At 45.0% G+C, this 26,967-nt stretch overlaps 1 protein-coding gene across 10 annotated transcripts; it reads right to left on the bottom strand.

The window, feature by feature from the left end:
* Nucleotides 1-427: 427 nt before the first annotated feature.
* per2 (period circadian clock 2) lies at nt 428-26,014 on the bottom strand. Of its 10 annotated transcripts, none has more exons than XM_031559716.1 (24): nt 25,876-26,014; nt 20,400-20,846; nt 18,158-18,256; nt 17,251-17,399; nt 16,900-17,021; nt 15,927-16,128; nt 15,430-15,481; nt 14,574-14,716; nt 14,370-14,448; nt 13,907-14,013; nt 13,248-13,398; nt 12,806-12,914; nt 12,125-12,301; nt 11,493-11,568; nt 11,206-11,389; nt 10,895-11,019; nt 10,184-10,387; nt 9,779-10,036; nt 8,295-9,187; nt 6,253-6,396; nt 4,656-4,848; nt 3,027-3,177; nt 1,937-2,087; nt 428-1,801 (listed from the first exon to the last, which is right to left on the bottom strand). In XM_031559716.1, the coding sequence occupies exons 2-24, from the start codon at nt 20,735-20,737 to the stop codon at nt 1,640-1,642; spliced, it is 4,269 nt and encodes a 1,422-aa protein (XP_031415576.1). In that variant the 5' UTR covers nt 20,738-20,846; nt 25,876-26,014; the 3' UTR covers nt 428-1,639. The 10 variants fall into 10 exon arrangements, with proteins under 10 accessions (XP_031415576.1, XP_031415579.1, XP_031415578.1 ...); XM_031559719.1 differs by having other exon boundaries at nt 10,184-10,384; XM_031559718.1 differs by having other exon boundaries at nt 11,206-11,386.
* Between the last annotated feature and the right edge of the window lie 953 nt (nt 26,015-26,967).

Genomic DNA, 26,967 nt, shown 5'->3' with positions numbered 1-26,967 from the left:
AAATAATCAGTGGATTCACCTGCGGCTTATTGTTGGTCATTCATTGCGGCTCTATGGATAATTTAATGTAGCTGTTGTACACGAAATCATTAATGATTTAGATTGAAACCTTTAGCTAGAATATATGCATCGGAAATAACACCATGGCTGAATCAAGTTTTAGAAAAATAACTGCAAGCGTAGACGGAAGGGTGGTTTAGCAGTCAGCCTAGGCCTATATTTTCTGGGTAACTTTACTGGATGTCGGGAACTTCATTTGGACTATCAATTGATTTGAAAGAATGCCAGTATGGTCGCGAATAACCATCGCACACTCCTAGAAGGCTCATAGAGGACAATCCTTTATTCGTTATTTAACAAATATTAAACAACACTTTGAATGACAATAAGACGCACACAGAAAAAAAAACACTGAGAATGCGTCCACTTTATATGAAATAAATACATGTTTATTAACTTAACACATGTACAGGAAAAAAAAAAATCTAATATCTTGTCTCGGTTTTCCACTAGATGCCAGTGTAGTTAAAATCGCCTTACATTTCCCCACCCGAGACAATATCAGTCTTAGTAGGCCCTGGTCTTCAAGGATGCTGTGACCACAAACAATATAAAAAAAATGCTGTAACCAAGCTAAAATTGAGCCTACCACAGATTATTGATACTGAAGATATGAATATCTCCATCAAAGTCATTGTTAGGAGACTGTCATGTTTAGGATTTGTCAATCCAACAGTTTTAACCACAAAAAAAACAAAACATGTACTGTCAAATGCTACAGCACAATTTGGTCCAATCTTTTGGTCAAAAGATTATAGCTTTAGGTTCAGCTTAAGGCCTTTTTTCACAAGATCATTTAACTATCATGTATACATTCCTCCAGACAAGAAACTGACTACAGAAATGTGCACCTTTGTCGTTCATGGGCCTACAATCATCAACCAGACGCCTTATAAAACTAGCTTTCTGGTAACAAGTAAACCGCATTCAAATGTGTTAAAACCCCTGAATACCTTGCTCCACACTGTTTTATACATTGCTACCTACTGCACATTCTCAGTTTCTTCTCTTGCGAGATAAAAAAAAAATGTGCACGTCATTGTTTGTCACCATTTGTCTCTGTATAAAAATAAATACATATTTCAAGATTGAACTTGCTCATACCATGGACCAAGCAGAAAAAAAATCCATAGGAATTTGTCTGAAGGATTAAAAAACTAGACATAGTAAAACAGAGAGAGAGATAAACCTGTGAACAGACATTTAGACACATTTGAAAAATAAGGAAACTGAAGAAACAGTTGATTTCTAACATAGAAAAGAAAAGGGAACACGATCATCGTCTTGCACTACTGGTTCCTGGCAGGATTGCTCAAGATGGGTCAGCTGAGTGTTTGCAGTCCTCAAACCAGTACAAACGGGGACATTCTACATACATTCAAAATAACTGCTTACACAACTGTGTGCACATGCATTGTGCGCACACACACACACACACACACACACACAAATGTACAGTCACACTGTCAGTCACAACACCCACAAGAGTAGAATGTTTAGATTTTTTTGCCAGAATATTCTGGTTGTGGGTGTTATTCCGTATTCAGTCAAATTCATTCCTTTAATGTCTGTGTTGGTCCTACGTCCCTGTGGTCAGACCCAGGGCAGAGTCTGGCTGCTGCTGCTGCTCACTGGTCTTGTGTGCAGAGGCCTCCTCCCTTGTGTCTGCCTCACCCATGTCCGAGTCTGGCGACTCTTCCTCAATGAGACTTCCGGAGAGATGCTCACAGCCCACACATGCCTGTTCAGGACACACACACACATATCCATGACCAAACAGTCATTCAGCACCCTTTCAAAAAAGGACTCCATTGCACAGCACACATTATGAGAAGTGATTAAAAATGAGGCAAAGCTGAGCTGGTCAGGGAGTCACCTTGACGTCAATAGTTTTGGGCAGACCCCCTCTCCTCATCCAGGGATGCACCTCCACCAGTTCCCTCTTCTGGTCCTTAGTGAAGCGCGGCTGGCTTTTCTGCATCTGACGGAGCTTCTCGCGGTCGTCTCTCAAAATCTTTTGCATGTCACTGAGGGAGAGATATAAATAGACACTCAGCATACTTCTACTGCGATACACAAACAAACCACACGCTGGTCTGTTTGCACAGCCTCTGAACAGAGGAAGACTAGAGCGGTCTTCATCTCATCATCAGACCAGCACTAGGATATTATTTACAACATTTCACTTGTTTTCTGGTGATCTAGGGTCTTTCAATGGAGCGTGGTAATTGGTGTTATTTAGAAAAGAGCAGTTCACACTTCACTGCTAAGAGGAAATCAGGGCACCCACCGAGGTGTGAGCATTGTCTAGGCTGACAGTCACATTTGAAAAGTGCCTGGGTGTGTAGAGGAACACCTCCACAACGTTCCTTCATGCTCACAGCTAAATTACCATAAATACTTGGCTAATATTGGACATCTATTTGACACCTCACAGAACACTTTGGTCTCTTAGAGCTTCCCCTAAAATAGTGATCAACAAAAGCCCAAGCAGCATGGATAGAGACTTATTTAAATATTAGATGACAATTTAGATTTAGGTTATGCCAGACTGATCTTACCTTACTATTAGTTAGGTAGAACTTTAAAGAGCTTAGAATAAAATGAGGTAAAACGATATTGTTCTAGTGGTCTGAATGATCACATTACTGATTTAAAATGGTTGATTTTGTTACTCGGAGTGTTCCACCTGAATAATGACAGAAGTTATTAGGAGCTCATTGCAAAGCTGTCTGTGATGTGCCAGAATGTCAGTATTGAGCAGGGCAACATTTTCACGCGCGACTAGTCTGATCACAGCTCAGCCCAGGCCCGAGGGGAGCGGGAAGCAGGGGTGCAGTGGCAGGGGTGGGGCGGGGCGGCCTCCTGTCTCTCCTCCCGCTCACCGCGGGGGCATCTGGTACGTCTGCGTGATAAGCCCATCTACATTAGCCGGGAGAAGCCAGAGCGGATCCTGCAGTACGTACTTGGAGAGATGCTGCTCCTCCTCCACCTCCATGTCCCCAGAGAGGCCTATCGTCATGCCTGCATCAGGCTCCTTGGCTCGGCTATGGCTCTTCTGAGATGAGTCCACACTGCCAAAGTAGTTGCTGCTGTGGTTGCTTATATGGCTGCTCCCTGAAAGTGGAAGAAATGCAAGCAGGTTGAGTTAGAACAGTGCTTTGGTAGGGTAGCTAATGTGGGTGGCAGGTTGAGTTAATACAGTGCTTTGGTAGGGTAGTTAATGTTGAGTTAATACAGTGCTTTGGTAGGGTAGTTAATGTTGGTGGTATGACAGTGTTTTCTCAATACAAATTCTCTAACTGGCTCCTGGATGTCTGTCAAAAGTGTAAGACTGATTTCAAAACACTCCTTAGAAAATGTAAAGCTCTGAATGTACGTCATGGATTTAAGGGCTTAACAGTTCCCTTCTGTCCACCGTGTTGTTTTGTGCCGTCTTTCAAGAGTGGCGAATGCACACTGTTACGCAGAGCCACTTCTGTCACCAAACCCTTCTGTGGAATAATCACCCTACCTCTGTTCAGGAAGTGAACACTCTCACTCTCTCACTCTCTCACTCTCTCTCACTCTCTCTCTCTCACTCACTCACTCACTCACTCACTCACTCACTCACTCACTCACTCACTCACTCACTCACTCACTCACTCACTCACTCACTCACTCACTCACTCACACTCTCTCTCACTCACTCACTCACTCACTCACTCACTCACTCACTCACTCACTCACTCACTCACTCACTCACTCACTCACTCACTCACTCACTCACTCACTCACTCACTCACTCTCTCACTCTCTCACTCTCTCTCTCTCTCTCTCTCTCTCTCTCTCTCTCTCACTCACTCTCTCACTCTCTCACTCTCTCACTCTCTCACACACTCACTCACTCCATCTTTAAGTCTAGAGTTACACCACTCATCTTAAGTGTATCCCAAGGACATTTCTCACTCATTGTAGAGCCTGGTGGAAAGGACGGTCTTTGCTGTAGCCTTTCTAGGCCTGGCCTGCATGTCATAGCTGGGTATAGACATGGTTCTCAGGCCTGCAGCTCCACTTCTGTCATAACTTTATGAGCGCAATACATTCTCAATATTGACTGACACTGTTGTTTTTTCACTCTTCCCTAGGAGTTATCACTGGCATTTTTACGGAGTGTGTATGAAGGTATCTTTGCATGTATGCTTATATGTAAACTTCTTGACTGATATATGTACCAATGATCTGCTTGTCTTTGGATACCTTCTCTGCTCTTCTCCCTTCAATCCCCCTCTTTCTCTTTCTCTCTCTCTCTATAGGGCCAGCCTCAGCAAGATGGGCCCCCCTTTTGAGCTAGGTTCTGTTCAATTGAAGGAAGTTTTCCCTGCCACTGTCACCTGTGTGCTTGCAATGCTCAGACAATACTAATTGTTTACGACGCTACAAAAATGAATAAAACTGAATTTAATTCATCAACTCTGGAAAGGTGATAAAAACTATGAACTATGTACATCAGTGCTGTAAAATCATGGCATGGTTACGTCTCTTTGAAAAACAATCAGATGCTGTTACTGTTTTACAATGGTGTTACACTATGGTGTTGTGGTAAGTATAAATACCTGTTCCACTGGCAGATGCACCACTGGTTGAGGTTCCGTAGGCAGAGGTTCCGCAGCCATTAGAACCAGAAACCATGGAGCCCGAGGTGGCAGAGCCAGTGCCCGAGCGGGAGTCCAGAAGCAGGATGTCCAACATGTCACTGGATGAAGAGTTGCCATCACTCTGGTGACTGTCAGCTGGGGAGCCCACCTCCTGGGAGCGAGAGAACAGATGGCTCAGTTACAAAATATGGTCCTCTAAACTCCTTTAGTTCAGTGCAATGTTTCTCCCTCTCTCTCTCTCACTCTCAACCCATTTGAGTGGCGGAAGTTACAGGCCTCAGTAGTTTACCATGACCATCGTCCTACTCAATCACAGTTCTGTTTCACCAAATCATTACTTTACATAGTAGAGTTTCACTTGAATAACATTCCTCCATTTAAACCTTTGGTATATGCAGAAAGACTGGCAACCAGCACAAACCTGGTACTCCACAATCATTTATGAAAGAATGTTTACCTCTATAGACTTCACATAAAAAAAATGAAGGGGCCTGAATACTTCCTGAATGCACTGTACATACAGCATTCACACTTAACAGTCAGTCAGAATGTGGGGAAAGGAGGAGTACTGTGGGCAAAACATACGGAAATGTTTCTACTTCAACCTTCTCAATGCATAGACACTCACTGTGTCCACCAACACACAAAAAGGGCCCAGATTTCAGGGCAAATAAACGTCCACGATACTAATAAAGTTCCTCTCCAGTCTTGTGTGAATATTGTATTCCATGGGTGAATGTGACAAAAAGAGCGCCTTCATACACACACACACACACACACACACACACACACACACACACACACACACACACACACACACACACACACACACACACACACACACACACACACACTTACAGTGCGTAAAGAATGGAAGTGTGTGTGGCTGCTCTCCATGCAGACCAATCTTAAAAGGGGGGAAGGGGGCAGAATGAGAAATCAAAGATTGTGCAAAGTGCAGTGCCAAAGGACTGCCATAGCACCTGTCCGCCCTTTGGCATGCAGTCGGAAGGGATTCACTCCACACTCCACACTGTAATTCTTTTTTTTTTTTTTTTTAAAGATTTGTTTTTGGGCTTTTTGCCTTTAATGAGATAGGACAGTGAAGGTTTGGGCAGGAAATGAGATGGAGAGAAGAGGTGGGGAGTGGGATCAGGAAATGACAGCAGGTCGGATTCGAACCCGTGTCCCCGTGGGCGTTCAAGCCCGTATATGGTCGGGGCTACTGCTTGCGCCACAGTGCCCCCCTCACACTGTAATTCTGACAGCCAACAACAGTAGTTGCAGCCAGTGTTACACCCATCTCCAGATACATGGAATAGAGTTGCTGATGGAGAAGTGATGTAGATGCATGCCATGCAGAATCCAGGCTCAATACAAACACAGGCCACAAGTCTGAAACAGCCAGACCTTCTTAACTCAAGCATATGACATAAACCAAGGAAAAGTGCCAGAGGACCAGGAGACTAAAAACCCAAAGGGAAATGCAGTCTCATGGTCTCATGACATGGGAGAGGGAGGGGTGGGAGAGTGGCGGGCTGCGATGTTGGCCTACCTCTTTGCTGTAACACTTGAGTTTAGGGAAAAGCTTTTCCCAAGACAACCCACAGCCATCACTCTGCCTGAGGCCGCTGGGGCCCGGGGGGCCAGGGGGGGAGGCTGGGCGGGCCCTGACTAGACCAGGCTGTTTGAGGGTTCGCTAAAGGGGGTAAGGGACACATGTATTAGCATCCATCTGTTGGGACACTACATGCTCTGAATCATTCCTCCATGGGAGGGAAGATTTAATATTGTCCTTCAACATGGCAGTTCAATCACATTAGCATAGGTTATTTACACTGTATGCACAGAGACATTTGATAAAAGTATATAATACAATAAAAGGCTTTTAGAAGTCCTTATCCAGGTTCCTCAGATCCATTCCAATGCTTAGTGGTAGAGTATTGCACATTGCAATGTGATTTGTAATCTTTTGAATATAGAATATTAATCACATCACTATATATCAGGGCCTATTTTATTAACAAACACACAAGTCATATCAATGCATTTCACTTCAAATTATATTATATTGGTTTACTTTTTTCCTTGAAAGATTTAAAGCATGCTTAAATTGAAGGAACAAAAACTGTTAGTGCTACTGCAACCTGAACACAATCGTTTTCTACATTTGTGTGGTTTGTGCAGTGAGCTGCCTGTGACAGTTTAGCGATGACACAAAGCCCAAGACCACTTCAGTGGGTTTATACTGCCAAGCTGCAGGGCTTTAGCTCAAAGAACGCACGGGACACAAAAGGAGAAGCACTATGAGGACATGTTCTTGCTCACACACCACACACTGTGGCTCACTAACACTCTTGTGACTCCATGACGACAGTGTAGCCTCACAACTAACGTACGACAGTGCCATCTACTGGCATGCTGAAAGAGCTGCACTGTCATGATAATTACAGAGAGAAAGAGAGGAGGACAGAGAGAAAAATAGGGTGTGTGTGTGTGTGTGTGTGTGTGTGTGTGTGTGTGTTAGGGGGGTGGGGCAGAGAGGAAGACAGAGAGGGGAGGCAGGCAGTGTTGTATAGTAACAAAGTAGAAATACTTCGTTACTGTACTTAAGTAGTTTTTTGGGATATCTGTACTTTACTTTACTACTTATATTTCTGTTTACTTTTACTCCGCTACATTTTGCAAAGAAAACTGATACTTTTACTCCGATACATTTCCCCTTAAACCTTCGTTACTCGTTACAAAATCAAATCATCTTTAGAAAAAAAATTAATCATGAGAGTGACGAGACCAACGTCGGGGACTGTGGTAGAACACAGACTGCAAGCAGGTTTGGCGAATCAGTGGTCCTAGCGCACGTTAATGACAATCTAAAGTACAGTACAGTAACGTAGCAGTGTGGAGCAAAATAGCTGCTAGTAACGTTATTGTTCAAGGGATGTGTGTGCATGTTGCTGAAAGTATTTCACAGTCACTATACCGATAACTTGCTTGTAAAACTGATGATCCTGATGTAATGCTATGGCTTTGTATCAGATCGCCAGGTTATTGCTCTCAGGTTGTGCCTTATGCATACCTTGGGATACTCAGGAGCCCATTCACAAAATGTTACAAAGATTAAAATTGCTTTTTGGGACGTTTTGTTTGAAGATGAACAACATTTTTTTCAGTTTCAAGTAATGACTGGGTTGTTACTTTCGGTGCTGCTTTAGTATTGCCTATTGTGTTCAAATTGTGTTCAAATAAGGCCCAGTTTATAAGTATGCTCATTCTAGTCGGAATAAACTTCATAATTCTCAAAATTCTGACCCTTTGCTTTTTTATTAACAGCATTTACTTGTACTTTTACTTTCAATACTTAAGTACATTTAATATCAGAAAATTACTTTTGGTACTTAAGTACAGTAAAGATCAGATACTTTAAGACTTTTACTCAAGTAGTATTCTAAAAGGTTACTTTTACTTTTACTTGAGTCATTTTCCAGTAAGGTATCTTTACTTTTACTCAAGTATGGCTTTTGGGTACTTTATACACCACTGGAGGCAGGGATGAAAAGAAAGAAAAAAAAGAAGCAAAACCAGATAAGACTCTACCTGTTGCAGCTCTGTGTCAGGTTTGGTTTGCACACTGTTGTTGGCCTTTTCCACATTGGCACTGCAGTTCCCCTGCGCCCCAGCAGGGGGGGCTGCACTGTCCTGTCTCTCCTCCAGCTGCAGCAGGTTGAGCTGGAGCGGCGAGCTGCAGCGCGACTGGAAGAGCGGAGGCGAGGCCTGGTCCCGGGCTCCCAGGGACTGTGGTGTGGAGCAGCGCGACTGGCCCTCCCTCATCTCCGGGGGATTCGGGGGCTCAGCCGGCAGCATGAAGGAGAAGGGTTGCGGCGTGAAGGTCGGCGGCGGCGGCGGCGTGAAGGGGTTCTGCGTGGCGAACTGTGTCTGCACCGCAAAGGTGGACTGGACCGGGAACTGGGGCTGGGCCTGGAAAGCGGCCTGTGTGGGGAAAGGGCTCTGCTCGGGGTAGAAGGGCTGGCGGGGAGCGCTGGCCATCTGAGGGAACACGTAGTTGGGCAGCACCAGAGCCACCATGGGCGTCACCATGGGCGCCACCAGCGGAGCGGGGTAGGTCGGGGGCTGGAGGGGGCAGCGAGGGTCCTGGCTGCACTGGCTCTCGCCAAAGCGGGACAGAGATGGATCCACCTGGGGAGCCATGGCACTGGTGCCGGGGTACATCTGGAGCGGGTAGGCAGGCATGACGGCGGGGTAGGCGACGGGGAACGTGGACTGGGACGTGTCCGAGAGGGACCAGGAGGTCTGCTGGAGGCCCTGCAGCGGGGGCCGGTGCTGCTGCTGCTGCTGCTGCTGCCCCCTGTGTGACAGCGTGCTGTCAGACGACTCGTTCTGTTTCACACGCTTGGACTTGGTCTTCTTGTGGCGGCCGCCGCGCCGGGTGGTGGGCTCGCCCTGCTTGCACCCGCGCAGAGCTGGGACAGCTGCAGAGGACCAACAGGAACAAGACAGCAGAAACCAGAGTGAGTGAGCCTCATCTCCTCATCTCAGAAGCCTCAATTTCCCCTTTCTCACACAGCGTATGAGCCAACCACAATGCCCCCCATAAAGAATCATCAAAATGAAAAACCATGATGGTTTTGAGTTTTATATCTAATTTATTCTGAGGCTACAGCAATTTTTGCACCACAAAACACACTTATAATGCTCTAAATGGGAGAAACCTGAGCTGCTGTAAGATGAGTGGGAAACTAGTCTGGTAGACAGTGTCAAGGTCAAGGTTTAAGAGCGAGAGTGTTATTCTGTTCTTTTCTGCCTTCTCTGTTAACAGACATTGCAGCAGTGTCTGTCTCAGAGCAGTCGTTGCACAAATATTCATGTAGGGTTGGGACTAATGATTGACACACCTTCCACACCTGCCAGCCAGGAAGGATACTTAGAGTTAGGCTGTTTTCCTAATGGAATCCTCTATAAGGAAATTTCTTTAATGCAAATCATTGTAAAGAACAAAAGCATGTCCCTGCTTGAACCCCATTCCCAGGAGTGTCTGTTCATCTGTGGGATTGGAACCTTACCATCAGAGGCCATCTGTCCCTTCTGTCTCTCCAGGTAGTGAGAGCAGTCCGCCTTGAAGGCATGGACGCCGCGCAGCTCCCTGAAGCGGCTGAGAAACGCCTGCTCTTCCTTCTGCGTGTGTGCTGCCAGCGACTGCGTTGTCAGGCCCAGCTTCTTGTATGCCTCCCTCTCCTGGCTGGGAGGAGAAACTGCAATCGGGGGGATGGATGTCTGACACTCCACTGCCTCTCCACCACCTGAGACATCTTCGATGATCTCTGCACAGATGAAAGGAGGGAGACTATTACAAGACACAGTACAGACCATCAGGTGAAGGGCAGCTTCACTGCTCCAAAGACACAGTCCACCATCACCATTACCAGTCATTGACCATATCCAATGTTAGGCTTGACAGGCAAAGGTACCTGATTCAGGCTGTGGCTTCTTGTCTCCAACATGAACGATGGTGCTGCTGTAGCTGCACTGGCTGGTGATGGACACCACGCTCTCGGCTTTACTGGGCAGGGTCAGGGGGGCCAGGGACGTGCTCACCACCCCAGGGGCTGGGGTCTTCTTGGCCACTCTCAGAGTGGCCAGACTGGGCTGGGCTTTCAGCAGTGGAGCCTCTGCTGAGAGGAGAAGGGCAACAGTGGAGTGAGAGGCAGGCGTTAGATCATTTATCATCAATCCTTTCATTTCAACCACCTTAGACCTTAGTCACCTGTCTTAGAACACCCGTCAAAGACGTCATTGGCAGGTTACGCTACATAACAGGCTTAAACATACCACAAACACAATACAGCAGCTATAGCAAGAATAAGGGACATTTGCGTTTCAACCAACGTCCCACAGGTTAATCTAAAGGGGTAGGCCATTTTCAATAGGATTTTGACCAAGAATATCAACTAGAGGTTAAGACTTGCTGTAATGAATGTTACCATCCAAATGCCAAGATACACACACACAGTCAACTTTTGTCACTCAATTTGAAAGCTCAAATAAATATACTAGTGGGTTTCAAACGTGTGGATTTCCGATAAATATATTGGCAAATACAAGTCCATTTAGTCTGTATGGGTTAAGTCACTGTACTGAAGAGAAGGCTTGGCCAATGAAAGAAGAGGAGCCTATGGTACCTTCAGCTGCTGGCCTGGAGCTATCTGCTTTCTGTTTGTCCTCATCTGAGTTGGAGGACGCTGTGTTGGAGGAGGACTGGCATTTCCTCTTCACGGTGATGGGGATGTTACAGCTCTCCAGATATCTGGATGAGAGCACACACACAGAAATGCTCATTCACAAACGGCCCATCTTTTCTGAACACACCCACAGAACGGACAATAACAGGAATGTGAAGATGAATTAGCTGAATTTGAACCGAAAGTGTACTGGATGAGAATTGTGGACTGAACCTTTGAGGAAAGCACACCCATGGGTAGTGCGTCCTCACCTGATGACACTGTCCAGGCAGCTGATCTGCTGGTAGGAGTAGACGGTTTGGTCCTTGAAGGCCAGCTCCTCCTGCAGGGTCAGCCGTTCCTCTGGGTTCCCTGGACTTTCCCTCCAGCACGCCGGAAGGGCCTGAATGGCCGTGTCTTTGGGCCGACCCAGCGTGCTCTTCTGGGGCGGTTCTACTGGAGAGACGGCACGGTGATTGTTGGGCTCAGTTAAGCAGCAGGACATGGCTGCCATCATGACGTGGCTGACACTCGTTCTGCTCTCCGTGTTTCTACTTACTGTTGGGGCTCCTCTTGGTCTGCAGCTCTTGGTTCTTCTGCATGTGCACACCCTTACAGATCTCCTGGAACGAACGCTGTGGGGGGGAAAAAGGACAGAAATGTCACCGTGATAACCACACCATCACAAACAATAGTAGACAACCTATTTCCAGACCCCGGAATGAACTAATCCAGACTTAATTTTCAAGATGTCTTATTTCAAGGTACCAAAAGCGACCAGGAACAAAAATAGAATTGTTCACGTCCACCCACGAATTTTGCGTGTGGATCATTAGAACAGCTTTGGGAAGTGGAGTAGTTCGATCTGTGACTCCAGGCTATTAGTGGTGCTGTCAGGGAAGTGGTGATGAGTGCTACAGGCGACAGTGGTACAGGAGGTAGAGAAGTCGTATAGTAATCAGAAGGTTGCTAGTTCGATTCCCTGTCGAAGCGTCCTTGAGCAAGACACTGAACCCCTAATTGCTCCTGATGTGCAGTGTGCCATCAGTGTAAAATGTAAAATGTGTATACATTGTAAGTCACACATATGTAAGTCGCTTTGGATCAAAGCGTCTGCTAAATGACTAAATGTAAATGAGTGCTGTTCTGTGTGGATGGGGGACAGATAGACAGACAAGAGTGCTGACTGACTGGCTGACTCACGGGCTTGGCCTTCCCACGCTCCTCCTCCTCCTCCTCCTCCACCTCCTCTGATCGGGCCCGGCCGCCGTTCCCCGCGCTCTCGCCGGAGGAGGAGGCCACGCTCATCAGGTGCTCGTTGCTGCCGCCGAGGCTTCCGTAGCCACTGGAGCCGTTGGCGTGCACTGGCTGCGGGGGGGGGCAAGTAGCAGTGGTCAATAGTCAAAAGCTCACAATGCCTTCTTCCCAATCACCTGCCTGTTGTTCCTTCAGTTAGCTTTGGTGTTACTTTGAATGACTGAACATTAGGTGTTAAAATGTGTATATAAGTGTGTAGATCGAACAATGACACTATAGAAGTGTGTATCTCTAACAATGACACTATATAAGTGTGTATCTCTAACAATGACACTATAGAAGTGTGTATCTCTAACAATGACACTATATAAGTGTGTATCTCTAACAATGACACTATAGAAGTGTGTATCTCTAACAATGACACTATAGAAGTGTTTATCTCTAACAATGACACTATAGAAGTGTGTATCACTAACAATGACACTATAGAAGTGTGTAGATCTAACAATGACACTATAGAAGTGTGTATCTCTAACAATGACACTATAGAAGTGGCGTCCATGATTCTTGAACCCACTGGTCACTGGTCACCGGTTCCGTCTCTGTGTGTCTCACCTGCAGGAGGAGGCGGTGGATCTGCTCTGTGATGTCATGGATGTCTGAGTCCATGGCCTTCCCCTCGGCCACGGCGGGAGCGGCAAACACATCCTCATTCACCGGGCCACTGTGTGACAGAAGGGTTGAGTGAGTTTCTGACACAAACACATCCTCGTTCACCGGCCCACTGTGTGACAGAAGGGTTGAGTGAGTTTCTGACACAAACACATCCTCGTTCACCGGCCCACTGTGTGACAGAAGGGTTGAGTGAGTTTCTGACACAAACACATCCTCGTTCACCGGCCCACTGTGTGACAGAAGGGTTGAGTGAGTTTCTGAGACAAACACATCCTCGTTCACCGGGCCAGATTTGATTAGGGTGCGTTTGACTTGATGTGGTGGTGGTGGTGGTTTGTCATTAAAAATGTCCCAAAATGAAACCCCCTCTTCTTGCACTCACATGCGGACTTTGTGACGGCCAATGACAAAGGACACTTTTCGGCTCCAGGGGTTGACGAAGCTGGACCAGCTGGTGTCTAGGGTGACGTACTCCCCGCTGCGGGTGCAGAGGCGGATAGACTGGTCAAAGGGCTGACCTGCCTGCTGCAGGACTGAGGAGAGGAGAGAGAGAGACACGAAGTGCTGTTACAATCAGCCCCTGATGCTGTGTGCTGGCGTGCAATGGAGAACTCAATAGAAAAGCCTGGTCATGTCCTGGTAATGTCTCAAACAGAAGTCATTATATTCAGTCTGTGGTGTTGTAAGTGAGAAACAGTACTCGGTCATCCAATCCCTTTAGTGACATTTTAGGTTGAAGAACTCTGGCTTATGCTAATAACAAAAAGTCCCCATAATGTGATAATAATAATAAAGTCCCCATAATGTGATAATAATAATAAAAGTCCCCATAATGTAATAATAATAATAAAGTCCCCATAATGTGATAATAATAAAAGTCCCCATAATGTGATAATAATAAAAGTCCCCATAATGTGATAATAATAAAAGTCCCCATAATGTGATAATAATAATAAAAGTCCCCATAATGTGATAATAATAATAAAAGTCCCCATAATGTAATAATAATAAAAGTCCCCATAATGTGATGCTGAGACTCACTCTTCCTGTGGATGCTGAGCATGACTTGCCGGTCGCTGGGATGCAGGTGCAAGAGCACCGGGGTACCTATCAGATCCTGAGGTAGGTATCCCAGCAATGGAACAGCCCTGAAGTACACATGAATCATTGTTTTACAACAGTTCTTAACCAGTACACATGAATCATTGTTTTACAACAGTTCTTAACCAGTACACATGAATCATTGTTTTACAACAGTTCTTAACCAGTACACATGAATCATTGTTTTACAACAGTTCTTAACCAGTACACATGAATCATTGCTTTACAACAGTTCCTTGCAATATGAGAAGTACAACAAACCTAATGCAAGAACATCATCATCACTCACATCTTATATATAATGTCTATATGTACACAACATAGGTATTGGAATTTGGATATAGACACAGTTACATACTGCATCATCATACAGGTGACAGGACTAAAAAAACAAGCATCTCACCTCTCATCCACGTCCTGGAATACACAGTTAGGAGTATGTGTTGTGGTAAAGATCCGCTTGTCAGTTGGGATTCTAGGAGCTGGAAGCAGAAATCCAAACCAAATCCAATTTTAGAATGAGCGGAGTCAATGCATTGGCGCAGGATTTCTAAAACTGCGCAGGTTGATGGTGCAGTAAAAACACATCTGCTGGTTGCGGCCTTACCTTCATACCCGGAGTGCACCCTTTCAGCCAGCAGGAGGCAGCAGAACGGGTCCTCTGCATGCACCGAGTCTTGCACCTTCATCAGGTAGGGCGTCATTCGAAAGGGGTAGTACTGGAGGTCTCCCTCACGCTCCTTACCACCACTGAGTGCAGAACAGGGGAATAGGGCAGGTTGGCATCACATCACATCACACACCCACACACCATGTGGCTCATTATGTCAGTGGTGACAGCAGTGGGTAAATGTTTACAGGTGTTCACCCTGCCACTGCTATGAAATTCTGTTCAGTTTATTTTTGTCAGTCTTAAGTGAAAATACAAAATACACGATTCCTGAAACTAGCTCTGGCAGCAGTGAACTTGCAGTGATGCAGATAATTATTACTGCAGTTAGGATTGAAATTGATCAGAGTGACTATTGGTTAAGGTAGGCTCTAACTGATTTGTGGACTTTCTCTGTCCTTTAAACAGTCACAACAGTAATAATTTCTGCCACACTACTGTGAACCATAATGACACTGGAAAATGTGGAGCTTGCAGAAGAATATTATTGTTCTGTCCGGCTGCAAACCCACTCTATTCCCTCCTCAGAAGAGCACACGGATATCCATAAAGTGGTTGTGCATCATGGTCCATTATGGATGGTGTCAATGTGCATTCTGCCTGATGTCCTCAAGGAGGCAGCATTGGGTTTTTTTTTTCACCACAGTGAAGGCAGGTGTTTATCTCTCTATCTCTATCTATGTATAAACCAATTTCCTGACTCTGATTCAGAGCCAGACTAACAAATGAATAAAACCCTGCAAGGCAGATGGTGAGCGGGAACAACCCTCTGTGTAAATGCGCACGCACTCACCTGATACGACAGAAGAACGATTTTTCCTGCATGCAGTCTGAGGGGGATGACTCTTTTGAAGGAAAAGAGGGGAAAGGGATGTCATTAACATGTACGAGGGCTGATCTCTGACACACACGTCAGTTTTTCCCCTCTCCACTCAATCAGGTGACGATGTGTCACAAATGTGCCAATGCATGAATTAAGCTCCACACAGACCAATGAATACAATGTTTTCCAGGGTAACAGTTGCCTGCGAGAGAAGACCTAGGTGGTCTGTGAATTTCATCATCAGGGGCATTTATAATTTATTATATATTTATTTGGACATTTTTCTTTATCCTTATCTAAAGGCCTTGCTAGGCATGCAATGAATTGGTCTACTTATCACAACATACTACTTTATCAAAATAACTGACACTGAACCAACATTAATGTTTGTCTGTGATTATATCTGTGTCTATTATATATGTACATGTGCTCCTGTGTGTGTGAGCGTGAGAAAGAGAGGGACATACCTGCTCCAGTGCACATACTCCAGGAGGGCAGACGATAAGGCGTGGTGAAGCTGTAGAACACACTGACATCCTGAGGTGTTAAAAACTCCACAAACTTGGCGTTCTTAAACACCTCCCTCTTGCAGTTAAGAATGGAAGCTGCCTGGTCAGAAATGTACACAATCTTTCCTGTGATGAGGGACACCGCCACCGCAAAAATATCCTGCAGAAAAAAACACAATTTCATGTCAATGCAAAAGATTACACACAGCTCAAATGTCACATGTACAGCTTCACATTTACACTTCAACCACACTCTGGTTAAAATGTTTGAATCATATCATTTGGAGGCCCTTTTAGACCAGTTCTCAGCACCATATGTCAATGCAAATATTACACACAGCTCAAATTTCACATTTCAACCCAACTCTGGTTAAAATGTTTGATTCATATCATTTGATCATTTGGAGGCCCTTTAAGACCAGTTCTCAGCACCTAGTGTTGAGATATTTATGGCTCACTTTTTTTTTGACAGTTTTTTTGGTGTGGTTCCATGTAGTTCACTGAGGGAACCGATACCCATTCCGAAATGGGGGGTCCTTGTAGTTCGGTCATGTATAACTATACATGTTCTGTTGGTATACTGCTGGATAATGACAAAAACCCAAAAACCATGCTTCCAATTAGGGATTACAGATTTGGGATTACAGACTTGGGATTACAGAATTGTTTCTTTGTCCTGCTGATGCGTGCAGCACTAGACTCAAGACCCAAAGGGTGGAATCCACTTATGATGGTCATTTTGTTAGTCCTAAAACAGACGTGAACATGTTGTTCTTATGAATGAATGCAAATAACAGAAAACATCTATTTCAATTGGCAGGTCAATGCTTTATGTCCGAGTCTGACATTGTTATTAAAGTCAGTGGATCTGAACCTGCATAACCATATTCAAGGTGTTCTAGACCTAAGTCTAGGTTTGAAACCAACTTACAGTGTTTTTCAGTGTGTACTCGGAGGTAATACTGTCGATCTCCTCTATGGTGTACGAGGCCACATCCAAACCAGACGGCTGACTGTCGTTGTTCATGAGCAGCTGGTAGTACTCCTCATTGGCTGAAGTACAACAACACAAAAGGTTAGATGTGATTACAAGAAGAACTAATGAGAACAATGAGATCAGACTTTCACTCCATTTTCCACCAAGCATTGTTTCCATGCCTTTATTGCCCCCCCCCCCCCCCCCCCCCCCCCCCGCCCCAGCGTCAGGCAAGCCCACTGTCATGTGTTAACGCAGCGCGTACGTGTGAGCGCCCCGTGCGTCCCCTCCTCAAAGGCTCCTTACCTTCCACCTGTTTGACGCAGCGGAGGGCGTATTTGAGAGTGCTGAGGGTGTTGGACTTTTTCCTCTTCTCCGAGGGGAAGTGCCTCTTCAGATCCTTCAGAATCTTGATCAGCTCCTTCCGTGTTTTGGCCTTGGCAGACTCTTCGCTGCTGCAGGGGCACCAGAGGCACAGATGCACAAGCGCGTCAGTGGCGGTGTCTTGGTTATGTCAAACAGGATGTGCTGTTGTAGGTGTTGTTCACACACTTGACAGAATGTCTAGGTGTGATTTCACAGGAAGTCACAGCCGTCTGGGCTTCTTCCCATTATGCTAACCTCAGTGCTCAGAGTCAGTGCTAGCGGTGGGAAGGCCAGGTGTGTGTTATTGGCCACGGATCACACTCATGTTATTGGCCACGGATCACACTCATGTTATTGGCCACGGATCACACTCATGTTATTGGCCACAGATCACACTCATGTTATTGGCCACGGATCACACTCATGTTATTGGCCACAGATCACACTCATGTTATTGGCCACAGATCACACTCATGTTATTGGCCACGGATCACACTCATGTTATTGGCCACGGATCACACTCATGTTATTGGCCACGGATCACACTCATGTTATTGGCCACAGATCACACTCATGTTATTGGCCACAGATCACACTCATGTTATTGGCCACGGATCACACTCATGTTATTGCTGTTGTGATAAATAATGCGGTCATAAGCTCGCTCATTAAACATCCCTTCCTGCTACCAGTGAAAACAGCTGAAAAATACACAGGTTTCTTTCTATTAAAAAAGTGCCTGCTGTGTGTGTGTGCGTGTGCGTGTGCGGGTGCGCGTGCGCGCGTGTGTGTGTGTGTGTGCGTGTGTGTGTGTGTGTGCGTGTGTGTGTGTGTGTGTGGCACTAACCTGCAGCCACTGGTGGAGGGGTTATCCTGTTCAGAGCTGGCACTCAGTAAACTGAAGGCATTGGAACTGCTTGGTGGTGAGGAGCTATGAGAATTTGAGCTGTGAAGACAAATAAAAAGCATTTATTACAGTTAGTTCTATCCACACAATTGAACTGATAGTATAGCACCCTACTCTTATTATTTCATGATGACAGGAATGTGTCACCAGATGAGTCTGTACCATTTAGCTGGCTACCAAGCGAACATGTGAACACCATTTATTTCTTGCAGAGGGCCTGAGCCATGCATGGAGAACCACACACGCTCAGGCCTACAGGATGGAGAACCACACACGCTCAGGCCTACAGGATGGAGAACCACACACGCTCAGGCCTACAGGATGGAGAACCACACACGCTCATGCCTACAGGATGGAGAACCACACACGCTCAGGCCTACAGGATGGAGAACCACACACGCTCAGGCCTACAGGCCTGCTCACACCAGTGCTAGTGAGCTAATTACATAAACGAATATGTGCTAATACTTGGACCTTAGTGGACTAGTAGGTTAATGTAATCTCCTGCACTCAGCCAGTCCTGCTGGTAAATGCAGAGAGAGAGAGAGAGAGGGCGAGTGAGAGAGAGTGAGAGGGCGTTTTTACACTGCAGGAACTGGTTTGTTTTAAAACCTTTCTGCAGTTTTCCATTGCAGGAACCGCCCCTGGAGGACCTTTTTCAGAGCCGTTTTTGGGGGCAAAATAAGTTACACTTATATGTTATAAGTACCAACTTCTGGGTGAGGTAATTCTTTCCAGCCTTGAAACTGCTGAGTGGTGCTTGACGCTTATTGGTTAAACACAATGTGAGTGGAAGCGTACATTTTTAAATTCAATTTAAAAAAAAGATTTACCAGAGGTTATGCTGTGAATCCAGCAAAATAAAGTGTAGTTTACATAGTTAGCTTGTTGAGGTGACTGAGGTCACTGAATGAACACAAGCAAAACATCTGCTGATATATGGGCTCTAATGAATCATAGCGGTACTAGTATATTCATTTCTAAAGTAAATACAGCCGTGATGAAGCCATTGACACTCTAATATTGTTGCTGCTGCTTGATAAAATGTCGTGCTGGGACTGACATCGTCATCGAAGAGCAAGATATTAGGCTGCGTCATTGTAGGTCCGTAGTTCGCACCACCTGGGACGTGTCCAGAGACCCCTGCAGTGAAAACACCTAGAGCAAGACCACAAAAGGGCTCTCCAATCTTTCCAGCAAGCAGACAAATAGTTGGTTGCCCTGAGAACCAACTTGCTGATGATGGCATCACCATCTGGGGCAAAGTAAACTATCTCCTTTCACTCTTTGGCATTGGATAAGGTGACTCATGCTGCTTGTTCAAGTAAACTCCCACGGTGAACCAGTGAGGGGAATGGCTGAATAATGCTGTGACTGCTGAAAGCACCCCATGCCGAGGGACATTAGAGTCTCTGAACATCGACAAAAACATTCCCATTTTACGAAGAGGGGAAAAAAAAAAACATATTTCCCACTCTTCACCCACACCCCACTTGGGTTTGATAAAAAAAGTAAATACGTGTCTCAATCTGAGGCCTGCGCTCATCAAAACCCATCACAAAATGGATACTCTACGGGAGAAAACAGCAACTGTTGCTGCCAGCTTCACAGAGACGAGGTCAAGCATGAGTCAGTATGCTGAGATCAGCCTGCGTCATGTTCTCAATCATGAGAGGTGGAAAATGGAGCAGTGTGACCTGCTTGCTGTGTTTTGCACGGCGGCCTTTTTCACACAATGGGTCCGGATGAGACTTGACATAGGAGGACTCTCTTTCAATTCTGCAGGTTTAAGTGCCTACTGTCTCTTCACAGAAATCATTGTTAAAACTTCTATTTGCAAACATCAATTTCTACACCCCCGCTCACACACATTTCAGTGTGCCCGAGCATTGGGGGTTCAATGGAAGTATTTGCAGGTAGACCATAACTATCCTCTAATAAGGACCCTGTTGACATATGTTACATCTCAGCTCATAGTACTCAGAGGTAGCATCTAAAGAGATCAGAGGATGCTCTGACAATGTACAATTCAGTCTCAAAAAGGCAGCTGTAAATGTTTAAAACTTGCTGTGTGTTGTGTATATATATTTTGTTTTTGTGATTTTTACATATTTAAAAGACATTTTTCACTCATATTTGTTTCTAGTAAAGTTGTTGTTGTGAAGCTCCAACTCAGACTGACCTATTGTTGCTCCCGGACGACTCCTGCATGGCAGAGTCCTTGCTGTGGCCGTTTGAGCTGCCCGACGACTCGTTTCCATGGGACTCGTTGCCATGGGACTCGTTGCCATGGGAGTCGTTGCCGTGCGACTCTGACCCGCTGCCGCTGGAGCCGCTGCTCTTCATCTCCACATCCTCCTCGTGCAGCGCACGCGCCATCTTCCTTTTGCTGTGGGGGGCCGCCGGCGGATCCTGGCTGCTGCTGTCACTGCCCTCGGAGGAGGCCATGGAGCTGCCGCCGCCACCCTGGGCCTCCAGGGAGGGGAAGAGGTAAGGCTTGGAGAACGAATCCTCAGACATGACGCAGACGGAGCAGAAGTGTGGAGGACCAGTGGAGCACGTGGGCCACGTCTAATTACTCCATCAGTTTGTGGGTACGCCTTTGAAAATGGTGATGGTGCAGAATCTTCTGTGAATAAAAACAAAGGAGAATATGAGAGAGGCCTATATGCACACGATCAAAGGTTGTGACAAAGACACAACAGTTAAACACAGATGACTATTTGAAACCACACAATCCCCCAGTTGATTCTGGGGGAAAGTCAAGCATCCATACCAATGCCCTTTTGATACCCTCTTCTATAATTGGCTATAAGCTGAGCGATCTAGCACTACAGTCAGTTGCCCTTCTCACAGCAGACACTAGACACACATCAAAGCCTGAGAGGACTCCATGTTCATGCCTGAGCTCCCTACCGCAGGTTCAAACCCTGAGACCTCGCCAGGCCCAGATCACCTGCCATCAAAGGGGCCCCATTGGAGAGCTCTGGGCTGCCCTTTGCCTGCTGTTTACTGGGGTGCACAGGCCACCGTTAAGGCCTCGACACCATTTAAATGCACCATGTGCAGCATCCCTGCACCACAGACATGAAAGACGACCAACGCCAGTCTAGACAGACGTGTCTGGCAGTCTTTTTTTAAACATTCACCAAGGGAGGCCCTAAAATGAGGTCATGATCGATACTGACAATGGTCAGCTTTGAGAAGTAAAACATTGTCAACATATACATACAGTATAAACCTACGGGAAAAAAGGTTACATTCAAAGTGCAAAAGTAAATGTATGCATGCAAAACTGCTCCGGTAGCTGCTTCCTTATTTGGTATCAGTGTGAGTTAAGGAGCACAACATCTTGCATGTTTAAGGTCTGATTAAAGCTCTCTGCAGCTCCACATTCAAACATACAATGCATACAAATGACCATACAAATGAACACATGCATGTGAGAACCACATAACTCCCGTTGCAAGTTACGCAGCCTTCTGCCTGAACTTTGCTCGAGAGGCCTGGGCTAAGCACTCCATCTGACCGTAATAAGAGACACGCACGGCGCGTTAGCGTCTGGCACTTGGCCAGGGTAACCCAGTAACCCACAGAGCCGAGGGCGTGGCATGCCGTCACGGCTGCCACTCTACTACAGCGGGCGCTCAAAAAGATAATACTGATTACGTCATAGTTTGACACGAGGTTATGGTATAAACAACCTCTGACAAATGTCTTTTACCAGTTTTCTTTACCAATTATACCAACTTGTGTGACAACACTGTCTGCATTCACGCTGCAAAGCCAATTCCAAATGTGAAGTTTGGCAAGTCTGTTAGAAGGTCACCAGAAGGCAGAAAGAAAGCACAGAAGAAAATGAAACTTCTGCACTTGAGTGAGCTCCATGCATCATCACTATACCCACTGGCTGACAATGACAAGAAGCTAAATAATCATCTTTATGGGCAAGCATGACATCATTAACTCATAGGCCATAAGACATAGGCCAGGCATTTGTCTTGCAGAACCCCAATAAGCCCCAAACAGACACCTCCTGGCCTCGGGTGTATTTGTGCACTACTCACACGGGAAACTACTGAGTAAGCATGCGGTCTCAGCTAAGCACACTTAGCAAGCGAAGTAACGTGTGAAATTAGGAAAGTTAAAAGCTGGTCAAAGAAAGGCATGTGAACCTTGTCTATTTAGAATAGTATCCAGTAAAAGATCTTGGATCATTAAGATATAAAATGAGCCTAGAACTTCAAGATGTGTTTTCCACTTGTATCAAACCTGTTCATTACACAACAGCCATCCACATTGAATGGCACACGTTACATAAAGACAGCAGATACTTGAGTGCCTGGTGAGCTCACAGACACTCATGCTATTCTAAGACCCCACCGTGGATTTCATTACAATAACAAATGAACTTACACAAGCCTATTCATTAGTGTTCAGTATGAATTGAGTAATCTGAACATCCAGTGAAGTTGTTTTATAACTCAGCAGCCGGTTGGAGGCGTTTATGTAATTGAATGTGTAGCAATACTGCTCCCCACAGGCTCAACTTTATATAAGGTCTTACATCATTTGAGACTGGCAGAGGGGGGGCAAAACGGGGCATATTGTCAAGTTAATATGTAGGAATCATTCAAAACAAACTGGTGACCGTACTGTTCACAATTAAGATCTGTTTATCCTCATTACACATTACAAACATTTCATCGATTCTTCCTCCACTACCCTCAGATTATGACTGTTTGGGTGTCCCAGACTTTGCGTTCTCTTGATCTTCACTTTTTATTCACTATCTATATTCAGCTTTCATTGTCATAGAACAGTTGTCAGTTTAATCAGTTTTTCAACTTCATAATTCCAATTGTTCATTTGTTCTGTCTGTCTACACTGAAAAGGTACAACCACTCTGACATTGAGCAAATGTATGCAGAGTATCCTGCTCGGCTTGTACCCCAAAAAAAGATCTGCTCTTCAGGAACTAAATATGGTTAAACAGCCATTGATGAACAGTGATGAGTGGAGCAGGCTTCATCACGACTCTGTACAAATGGTGTGTGGCCACAAAAAAAAACAGAAGCCAGAGATTTCCCTCAGCATATCCCAGTGTGCGTCATCATACGCTCCATGCTACACCGTGGAATGTTCCGGGTACTACACCCGCATGACATAGCAACCGATAAATCATTTCCTAGCAACTCTTTAAACACTCAACTCAACTTCATCCATGTCGGCTCAGGCAGTTGTGACAAAGCATCTAGTAAAACTAGAGCAGTTTAGAAACAACTCAAATTACAGAATGCTTCCAGATGCAGATTGTAATAAAAAAACTAGAGCTGAATTTCCACAAGACAATGCAAGTGCAATTGGCCGCAGCAGCAGCAGCAGTCGGCTGATGCATACCATAATAACCTATGCAGTCATGTGGATGCTAACATACCATAATAACCTATGCAGTCATGTGGATGCTAACAGACCATAATAACCTATGCAGTCATGTGGATGCTAACACCTCACCCTATGGAAGAAAGGTTTGACTCTCCTACTACCTGTTGGACAAGCAATAAATATCACCTAACAAGGTGCAGGACAGCGATCCTCTAACACCAATGACCCACTGACATTCTGGCACACGTCGGCAGACACAACACTCCGCTCTTAAAATATGAATCAGTCAATGTTCAGAATTAGTTGACTGTCTCCATTCTTTGTGTGCAATGCACCTTATCGAGATCTGAGAAGAACTCAACTACTGGGTTCCTCTGAGGAGCGTCTGTTGTCTTTGCCTTTCTCTCCACAGCAAGAGGTGGCAATCAAGACTCTTTTCATTATTGGTACCTTGGTGGTGGAATGACCTACCTAATGCTATCCAATCAAGTGACAGCCATGGTAGCCTACATTCAAGGCTACATTTATTGCTGTTAATTTATTTTACTCTGATCTAATTTATATTACTATTATAATGCTTTAGTTGTTGTTCAAACTGTTTTTTTTTTTTTCAAATTGGATTTGTAGATCACTTTGGACAAAAGTATTCGCTAAATAAGGTTAACCATTTTCATTCTTTGGGACTCAACAGCACAGCTGACATAAGTTAAGTAATACATGCAAGGCTTGCACAATTACATAATACATGGGATTGACTAAACACTGTGTCAATGCAGCCTGGATATTAAAGAGTAAAATAGCCGGACCACAATGCACTTCAGCCCGGCCACACTTCACTGGGGATTGCTTCCAGTCGTTGCATTGCCTTTGGGTTCATTTTTAACCTCATGTAGGACTAGGTCACCTGGGTAGGTGGCTAGGTAACCTGCTGCTATTGAGGGGCTGATCAGTGTAGACCAGTGTCATTTCAGTAGGCCTATATTTCTATCAGTAGAAGGCTAAAACATTTTGTCTGAATTTTGCCTATAGCTGACATTACCTAGCATATATAAAGTATATGAGGCTAGGCTGTTTGTGCTTTAAGCAAAATGGCATGTCCTCAGGTGACATTCAATTACAACAACTGCTGCAACTACAACTTTTACTGGTAAATAATGGGTTTCAGAGTTCTTGAATGCAAACAGTTGAGGTGTAACTAGGGTAAGTGTTGGCAGAACTGGGCACAATCTGAAGCACCACTTCAACATGCAGTAGGCTACGCGATTCTGTTTAACAGCCAATCAAATGACAGCCCTCCCTTCAGTGCTCCAAGAGCACGGTGTTGATAGGATGGTACTGTTTTCCATTTAAAGGACAAGGCGCAAACGCTAAATGGACTACAATACTGTAGGGGACTACTACTACTGTAGAAGAGCAATTTGCTGAATTTGACCCAAAAAAGTGTATGGGATTACAATCGCAGAAGGCACCTTTAACACTTGCCAGATACTATTGCTCCTTCTTTTAAATCTCAAAACAGGTAAAGCACCTAAGTTATTTCAATTTACTAAGGAGACTGCCGTAAGAAACACTCTTACCTAATTTATTCAATTTTAGTGACTTCTATAAACCCAATGTAATCTAAAGGTTGGAGAGGTTCGTCAACTTTTGAGAACTTCCAGGAACGTTATGCAAGGTCCCCAAAACTACCACCACTACTACTACTACTACTACTACTACTACTTTCCTACTGCGTGGAAATCCGCATATTCTTCAAAAACATGTTATAACAACAGGGGGGAGGGCAATAAGTGTTTCTTTCACATGACTTCTCAATTCACTGGAGGTAAAACACGTTACAGTCACAACTCTCTTCGTTATGAAGCCCGCATCACATTATAGTTGCCAACATAAAACACATCCTTGTGAAGCCAACAATCATTTAAAGAGTTACAGAAGGGACTAAAAGAAAGAATTAGTTGAAATCAGTGGACAGGTCTAGCTCTACTCCAGTGACCGGCATTGACCTGAGCAGTGGCACAGTTATGCAACCCAGTTTTTCAATTGAAATTAAACGAAATGAGAATATATTTCCCTGCATTTTCTTCATAAATATGATCAAGTATTACAGTTTACGTTGAACTACATAAGAGACGATTCTTCCCAAGGCTGTTAAAGTGAGCAATGATCTCGTAAGAGTCACATTGCACTCAATGGATGTCAATATGTTATACAACTTCATCCTCCTTAAAACATAAAGGTTCTAACACGACCAATGAGCGCCAAAAACATACCTTAAAAAACACGTAGGTTTGCTGTGTGTCTTGAAAAGATTCCTCTTCCTGCAGTATTTAAATTCTTCAAACGCTTAATATCTTTCCGAATTCCCTCGATCCGGTAGTCTGCTACTGCTACTGACACACTGCACTCGCTGTCACGGTTCTGCCCTGAATCTTGAGCGCTCAGCATGACCTCAATTCAAACTCCGCCTACCGCTCCTCCTTCATAGTGTCTTCATTGGTTACAAGTGCTAGGTTACCAAAGGAAACATGCGGAAATGGAAGAGTTGAAAGGCGATTGGTGTATAATTCTGCAAGTCTCATTACATAAAGATGTCAAACGCCTCACGTGGAAAACCACGACCAGTGACCACATGCTAGACGCGTGGGCAAATCAGTAGTAGCGAGCGCTGCGAGTGAATGAAACTGTGGCAGGGGAGGAAACTGGTTGGTTCAAATCTGTGTTATCTAAACAGTTATACAAGTGTGCGTGTAGTCAATGTGGACGATGACTTTTCAATGTGGGGCATGTAACCAACGCCTAGAGGTAACCTAAAACGTTAACGTAATGTCTATAGAACTGAATAAGAAGCATTTATATTTGCTCGTAAACGCCTATTTGTCATCTCTAGACGATTCCACTGCACAGCAGTTACGCCATAAAATATATACAAGCTACAGCTTTTGCTAGCCTAAGACATATTAAAGCTTTTGCCTTACCTGCAAAATGCTTTTATACACTTATGCTTTGTAATGTCGTTGATTCCACAACACACCAATTAGGCCATAAAACAGGCTACGCTCATTTTATGTTAGCCTAAGTTAAGCTTTAGCCTGGTAACTTGTACTTTATCTGCAAAATTAGATTCTTGTGACGTAGCAGAGGAGGTCACCAGCCCCACGTCTGCAGTTTGATTGACGGCCGTCACAGCCTTTTTGCCGCCTTCACTACCCTTTTCTCAGGGTGTTAGAAACTTGGCTATGTGCATTTGTATGAGACAGGTTGCTGCTTTTGACAGCGCTATTAAATAGAATAGGAACCATGTTGCAACAGCATAAGCGGCTCATGTGCCGGGTGAACGGATCCATGTGATCTTATTTCTGACA

This window comes from Clupea harengus, chromosome 22 (assembly GCF_900700415.2).
Source record: "Clupea harengus chromosome 22, Ch_v2.0.2, whole genome shotgun sequence".
Taxonomy (NCBI): Eukaryota; Metazoa; Chordata; class Actinopteri; order Clupeiformes; family Clupeidae; genus Clupea; species Clupea harengus.
This window is presented reverse-complemented; position numbering and strand designations above follow the sequence as displayed.

Bases quoted from the DNA above. Each gene is read 5' to 3' on its own strand.
- per2 (XM_031559716.1), bottom strand. From the start codon at position 20,737: ATGTCTGAGGATTCGTTCTCCAAGCCTTACCTCTTCCCCTCCCTGGAG. The intron at 9,188-9,778 runs GTAAGGTTCCAA...GGTCCTCTGCAG, and splicing joins GGGACAGATGGCCTCTGATG to CTGTCCCAGCTCTGCGCGGG. The intron at 3,178-4,655 runs GTATTTATACTT...TTCCACTTTCAG, and splicing joins TGCATCTGCCAGTGGAACAG to GGAGCAGCCATATAAGCAAC.